The 7,967-nt window shown below is 37.2% G+C and overlaps 1 protein-coding gene across 1 annotated transcript; it reads right to left on the reverse strand.

Moving 5' to 3' along the window:
• Window positions 1-2,701: 2,701 nt before the first annotated feature.
• LOC120768321 lies at window positions 2,702-7,687 on the reverse strand. Its single transcript, XM_040094959.1, has 5 exons — window positions 6,912-7,687; window positions 6,673-6,860; window positions 3,482-3,730; window positions 3,218-3,374; window positions 2,702-3,138 (listed from the first exon to the last, which is right to left on the reverse strand). Exons 1-5 carry the CDS (start codon window positions 7,049-7,051, stop codon window positions 2,871-2,873), a joined length of 1,002 nt encoding a protein of 333 aa, XP_039950893.1. The 5' UTR covers window positions 7,052-7,687; the 3' UTR covers window positions 2,702-2,870.
• Between the last annotated feature and the right edge of the window lie 280 nt (window positions 7,688-7,967).

Raw genomic sequence — 7,967 nt, forward strand, 5'->3', positions numbered from 1 at the left:
AGGCGTTGACATTTTATGAATCACATTAGCTTGCCCAGAGCATACTGAAACTATGGAGGGAACACTTCTCCACACAGCTGAATGGCAGTGAGAGCATAACACCAGGCTATGGTGAAACCGATTCCACAATCGATGACAATGGTGCAGACGTGCCATTAACCAACCATGAAAAAGCACGCAATTACCCAACTGAAGAACAACCAAGTGGCGGTAGCCGATGGATTACCGGTCGAGCTACTCAAATATGGCGGCGAAGAGCTGATAAGGCGCATGCATCAACTTCTTTGCAAAATATGGTCGGACGAAAGCATGCACAACGATTGGAATTTAAGTGTGCTCTGCCCAATCATCAAAAAGGGAGACCCCACAATCTGCGCCAACTACCGTGCGATAAGCACCTTCAACATCACATAAAAATCTCCATGTCACTGTTGTCAACGTCCGGTGTGTTTAACTAGGGTACCTACTGACGACAGCCTTATCCCACGGCGCCCAAAAGCATAGCGGATTAAATCCAAGCGTTGATCAGCGCGACCAATTAGCAGTGTGAAAATGGACACACTAACTACCTTGGTAGAGTTCGATGCTCATTTAAAATCTCTGCCGTACTTTGGGTCCGGCATCCAGTTGCAATCCAACTTCACATTCAACCGACAAAGTGTATGTTCTTCGCGAATTCGGGTTTTAACCACAACCAACACGTTACTCGCCGAGGGGCAAGTCCGCATCAGCAGGTTGGAGCGAACTCCAAAGGTTCTTGCTCTCCGTTGTATCAGGACTATGTCTCCGATCAGACCTCGTAACCGAACCTACTACCAGTAGAGCTTCCATATTGCTCTGGATTGTTGATCAGGCGTTGGTCTTGAAACGCCCATTACACGCACCCATCATTCACACAAGAAGCTAAAGCTAATACCGAGTTAAACGCCTTCGCCGCCTAAACAATTCGCACGCAAACGACCCTAACTTTTCGGCATTGCGACTAGTGTATATCACATCGCTAACATCTAAACGTGTATCAGTCGAGCTAATCCAAATACCACCCAGATCTCTAATGTTCGACAGTCCGACTTAGTTAGAATCTAACGCCCCGAATGTACTCGTAAGTCACTCAACTTGCCACCTAGACCCTATCATCTAAAAGCTTTCTGCTCCCTAGATATCCCTCCCCCTCACATCAACATCAGAAATCCAATTATCCAGCAGCAATGCGTCACTGTTGACTGTCATAACTTCGAAGTCGTAGATAATTTCGTTTATTTTGAAATGCTCATTTGTCGGAACTGCCGATATCGGACCACTAGTATAACATATAGCTGCCATACAAACTGAACGATCGAAATCTAGTTCTTGTATGGAAAGCTTTCTCATTCGAGAACGTATCTTCACAAAAGTTGGCACGGGTTATTTTTTAGGGCAACAATGTAATCTGCGAAGAAATTGTTCAGATCGGCTTACTATAGCATATAGCTGCCATACAAACCGAACGATCGGAAAAAAGTTCTTGTATGGAAAACTTTTGCATTTGATAAGATATATTCACGAAATCTGGTACAGTTTATTTTCTAAAGCAACAATGTAATTTCCGAAGAAATTGTTCAGATCGGCTTACTATAGCATATAGCTGCCATACAAACCGAACGATCGGAAAAAAGTTCTTGTATGGAAAACTTTTGCATTTGATAAGATATATTCACGAAATCTGGTACAGTTTATTTTCTAAAGCAACAATGTAATTTCCGAAGAAATTGTTCAGATCGGCTTACTATAGCATATAGCTGCCATATAAACCGAACGATCGGAAAAAAGTTCTTGTATGGAAAACTTTTGCAATTGACAAGATATATTCACGAAATCTGGTACAAATTATTTTCTAAAGCAACAATGTAATCTCCGAAAATATTGTTCAGATCGGTTAACTATAGCATATAGCTGCCATACAAACTGAACGATCGGAATCTAGTTCTTGTATGGAAAGCTTTCTCATTCGAGAACGTATCTTCACAAAAGTTGGCATGGGTTATTTTTTAGTGCAACAATGTAATCTCCGAAGAAATTGTTCAGATGGGTTTACTATAGCTTATAGCTGCCATACAAATCGAACGATCGGAAAAAAGTTCTTGTATGGAAAACTTTTGCATTTGAGAAGATATATTCACCAAATTTGGAATGGATTATTTTCTAAGGCAACAATGTAATTTCCGAAGAAATTGTTCAGATCGGTCTACTATAGCATATAGCTGCCATACAAACTGAACGATCGGGAAAAAGTTCTTGTATGGAAAACTTTTGCATTTGATAAGATATATTCACGAAATTTGGAATAGATTATTTTCTAAGGCAACAATGTAATCTCCGAAGAAATTGTTCAGATCGGTTAACTATAGCATATAGCTGCCATACAAACCGAACGATCGGAAAAAAGTTCTTGTATGGAAAACTTTTGCAATTGGCAAGATATATTCACTAAATTTGGTATAAATTATTTTCTAAAGCAACAATGTAATCTCTGAAAATATTTGTTCAGATCGGATTACTATAGCATATAGCTGCCATATAAACTGAACACATAGTTACTAAAAGAAATGCACCTGTGAGGAGTATATCAGCTTCTTTGCAGCCGAAGTTAACGTTTTTTCTTGTTTTTATTTGGGTTTCTATTAAATTAATTTTATGGCATTGAAAAAACACACACACAAAATGAAACACAAAAGTAAAAGTGTCTTTATTTTAAATCCACTAAGGCAATGACATAACTTTTACAACTTTTCGGTGACTCAAATAATCTAGTGCCTATATACTAGCAATGCGCCGTGTGCCGTTTGTTCCTGCAGTGCCCCACTGTTGCTTTTATAAGCATATATTTCTCATTAAATCAACGACAATTTTTCGACACGCGCCAATAACGGTGAATCACAATGATATTCCAAGTTTTTTACCGCAAAATCACCAACTTTATTAGTGAAACACTTCAAGGTTGAGATGGCGAATGTGCGCACAGGATAATTGTAGTAGGTGAAGTATTGGCCATTCACAGCAATGATGAAAGCCTTGTCGCCAATGCCGAAAGCGATCTTGAAGAGTTTGCCGCGCTGAAAGGGAAATTCGCCGTCGGTTTCCTCATCATCGGAAGAAAAGCTGTCGTATATTGGTGAGGTGAAAAATTTCGTTGATAAAAAATTTCGAAAATTAATTATTAAACAACTTTTAGTTTTACCTATTATCGGAACGCTCATAAGTACGTGACACTGTTGTGGTCTCAAAGTTGACATGAAACTTCAGCACCACGCGTCCAGTGTCGTTACATTGGAAACATATGGAGAATGCTGTGTTCGAGGGGCCTTTAGCAATGCACTCCATGGCAACAACGGTACCTGGTATTATGCAAAATTATATTTTTTTTAAAGTATTGTCAATTTTTTACTTCCACATTTGTAATATTATATTTGTTAAAACCCATGTAGCGATTTACTTAGCTTACCAACTTCGTATTTCTTCGGCACATCACTCTGGAAGGCAATTTTTTCCGCACAAATCAAGCTTCTGGGAAACACAAGTGGAAACAGCATACGCTGGTGGAATTGTGTAATTTTCTCAAAATCGCCATAAACCATTAGGAAATTTATAGGTTTGGGAAATTTTACGAATTCAAACGCGCCGTAGAGATTGTCGTTTATGTAGATTTCGAAACATTTTTGTAGCACAGCTATGCGGAAGGTGAAAGTTTGACCTGAAAGCATAAGCAAGCAAAATTTTGTTTCATTTACTAGGCAAATGTTATGAAGTCGGGTCTGAACTACTGGTTTTGTGCACTCGTACCCTAAATGTAGGCAACGTTTTACATACTTTACTCGATTGAATGAAAGAGGTGATCAGAAAATATCTAATATTGGAAATATCTAAGGCAAATCTGGTAAATATATACTTGAAAGAAAGGATTAAGTAAACACATAACTTCATTTCACCTGATTTTATGCGATCAAGCACTGTCAACTCGGCAATAACAGTTTAGAAAAGTTTTCCCTATTCAAAAACAGCTTTTTCATCTGGAAAAGCTTTACAAACATTGCTTGCTTTTTTTATAATTAAACTTCTTTGCCTTATTTTCTTATTTTCTTGACTTCGTCATTGCGACCCTAAAGGTATGCAATGATTCATTTATACATGAAATGAAAGCTGCTTAAAAGGAAATAAATATTTTTAAATTAATCCAAATCTATCAAAACTTTGTATTCTTATTAATTTTTGTAATATTATTATTACACATTGACCTGATTCAAAAACTATGAATTTTCGAAATCTAAATTTTGGTGGTAGCAACTAAGTTAGTAAGTAGTTTCGGTACGGAGGTGTAGTGTTAATTCTTTACGGTTATGTTACCGAGATGACAACCTTTTATTCAATTCCCACAGCAGCCTTTATTACTGTATTGGAATTAACCCAGCTTTTATTCGACCAAGAGCTGTTATTTCAGCGTTCTAACGCTGTTTGGAGCGATACGTAATAAGTAGTAGAGGTTAGAGTATAAAGGTATTATATAATTGTGGTCTATATATCTCCGAACTTTTGAAAAAACAACTCATTTGACCTTAGCAATTTTTCCATGAAATACAATAAATTAGATCTTTTCTAATGAGGGTAAATAATTTTTGAATGAAAAAGAAATTCATAATAGATTAAAACCCATCGGAAACGAAAGATAAAATAACAGATATTAAAAGAAAAATAATTTACGGGCGATCTGAGGGCGAGAAAAAAAAAGGGGAGGGGCGTGGCTGAATTTTTAAGAGTTAGGAATGACTTATCTCGATTTACGAAACTACGAGTCCAATAGAAAAAGTTGTATGGCAATGTTGTAGGTAATAAAAAGGTGTATAACTTTTGTATATAGACTTACAAAAAAAATTCTAATTAACGAAATTTGACGGGAACTTCTTGTGTCCAAAATATACTGTATTTTTCTTATTTAAATATTTATTATAGTATATCTCCTTATATAATAAGGGAAATATCGAAGCAAGTAAGGAAGCAACCGAACTTTTTATACTCTGCACAGATCAAAGCCAGAAAAATACCTTAAGGTGCAAAACGTCAACCAGAGGATCGCATGGAATAAAGTCACCCGTAGGTTATATGGTTGTTATATGAGGACTAGGTCCAGCTTTCGCCCAATTTTATCCATTTTAGACACAAAGATACACTATTATCAGTAAAACAAGCTCTAGGATTTTCGTTGAGATAACTAACATGTTGGCTGATATATGCGCTATAAAGTCACCTGAAAGTTTCAACCTCGTTGTAGTATAGGTACATATATGGGAAGTATTGACACGATTCGATTTGACAGACATACCATTGTCAGGAAAAGATTATCCCTGAATTTCAACTATATATCTAACACATTGACCGATATTGGACATAAAAAGTCAATCATAGGAATGGGGGTTCAAATATTCGGTACCTAGGGGCTTGAGTAGTTTTTGTTTAATTTGGACAATTTATTGTCATAAGGCATTAATCGTTTAAAGTTTTATACCGTTAAATTCTTTGGTTCCTTAGTTATACAGTGCAAAGAAAAGAGCCAGATGGAATTTAAAATCATGTTATATGGGAAGTGGCGTGATTGCAGTCCGATTTCACCCATTTTTGCACTGTAATGTAAGAATGTTAGAAGAATGTTACACACCGAATTTGGTCGAATCCGGTCGAGCAGGTCTTGAGATATGTGATTTTATCTAATCGTGGGCGATGGAACACTCATCTTCCAATTTTTACATCGGCTCGTATGAAGTCTTCTCATATGATCTCGGGCGTAAAATTTAATGTTTCTGGCATATGGATGGGGTTATCATCCCAGTTCATCCATTTCCACTCTGTCGGTAAATGTTCTTATAAGAATTGTCCTTAGCGCATTTTGTTATTGCAACTTTGGTGTATACATATATTCATTAAACCTATTAGTGGGCGAGTTCATGCCCAGTTTTTCAAAATTTTCTGCCCAAAGCTATTCCTATATTATCTATATCCTATTTTAATGCTTAGTTAAGGGACTTTATAGGTTTTCAGCTAATGGCCAATTGTGGGCGTGGAAGTGGTCCGATTACACCCATCTACAAACTCGTCCCTTTTTGGCCAATAATTGTGTGTACCAAGCTTCATTAAGATATCTCAATTTTTACTCAAGTTACAGCTTGCACGGACGGACGGATGGACGGACAGACAGACAGTCACCCGGATTTCAACTTTTCTCTGTATCCTGATCATTTATATATAATATATATAAGCCTATATCTATCTAGCTTAGTTTTAGGTGATACGTATAACCGTTAGGTGAACAAAACTATTATACTTTGTACCAACATGTTGCAAGAATAAGAAAATCCTAATTTTCAATCAAAAAATCTCAAGTCAAAATATAATTTTTTTAACTGAAGACCGAAGCAAGAGTATAAAATGTTCGGTTGCACCCGAACTTAGACCCTCCTTTAATATTTGTTATTTCATCGTTCCTTTTCGATGGGTTTCAATCTGCTATGAATCTCTTATTTGTGATTTTTAAAGGCTTCTGTACTAGTCTAATAAGCGATAGCAAATTTCAATTTAAAGCTCGACACTCTTACACCGATTTGCCTTTGTATATGTACATTATGTGTTAGATTTAGTTTTACCTACCAGGCACCAGCGGATTTTTTGGTCCATCAGCTTTCCAGTTCTTCGATATTTCCTCCTGCTGCCAACCCTCTCCCGGCATAAACATGCTCCGTATTATTTGATTCTCTCTGAAATTCGCCTCAATCTTCAGATAAACCGTTTCACTCTCATTTTGACCCTTTATATTATCGGTTAGGTCCAAGCAAATTCTAAAAAAAAATTATTTAAAAGTGCATTAATATAAAATATTTCATATTTACTTATTTGGATTCGGTTTCACTTTCCCGCTCACGATGAGCACATGCCCGAACGGCACGTCCGTCAGCAATTTGCCCTTCCAAGTGTTCATTTCACTTTGACTGCCACAAAATGAATGATTCCAATCGTCTAACGACGACATGCAACGGTTGTTAACTCGTTAACTGGCAACTGTCACTTGCTTCGGTTGACAATAAATTTATTTAAATTTTATGCGTTGGAATTTTCGTAAGTTCGGTATTCCTATATATTTTTAGACACACTTTTACTATAAATGCTCGAGTTTATATAACGGTATGCAACAACTAATTATATTTGTACAACTATTTGCAAGTTGAGTGCGTGCAACTCGGCGCCGAAAGGATTTGTAAGTCGCCTGCCTGACGTGCGGTAGCCGAGTGAATTAAATGCGCAAACGAATTGTTGTGAGTGCCTATAAAAATGGAGTGACTGATGTTTTTCGTTTGTTCCGATTATTATTATTATTTGTTACGAATTTGTATGCAATTGTGTGCCGTGTCGCCGCGATAACTCTTTTCCAACAACTGTCATGGACTTGTATGTTCATATTGTCCTCGTGTGTTCAGCAGCCTTTTGTTTGCTTGTTATTTATATTAAAATACAATAATTTCCCCAAGAGCTCCTGCTGTCGTACAAACAACACTCACACATATATGTATATACCGTTACACCTGCGCCTCACACTTTCAGTTTCCTTTCACCAAACTTTAATGCACGTGCATTTATATAGGGTGCTGATTTTGGTGGCATACAATTTCCTAGTATGGTTAGTCTGACAGGCTAGGTTAGGTTAGTCTGGCCGACTAATGACCCACGCATAGACCACTTTTGGTCCTTTGCTATACCAGGTGGAGTTCCATTACGAAGTCCATGAAGAGTAGTCATCCATAGGATGCCTGAAGTTGTCTCGAATTTCAACAGTCTCTGTGGTCTTACTAACGTTTGTTCATTTAGTGTCTCATAACGTGGAGAATTAAAATCAAAAAAATTTCAGGTAAGGTTAGGTTCGTCTGACAGGCTAATGAGCCACGCATAGA

Source organism: Bactrocera tryoni, chromosome 2, assembly GCF_016617805.1.
Source record: "Bactrocera tryoni isolate S06 chromosome 2, CSIRO_BtryS06_freeze2, whole genome shotgun sequence".
NCBI lineage: Eukaryota > Metazoa > Arthropoda > Insecta > Diptera > Tephritidae > Bactrocera > Bactrocera tryoni.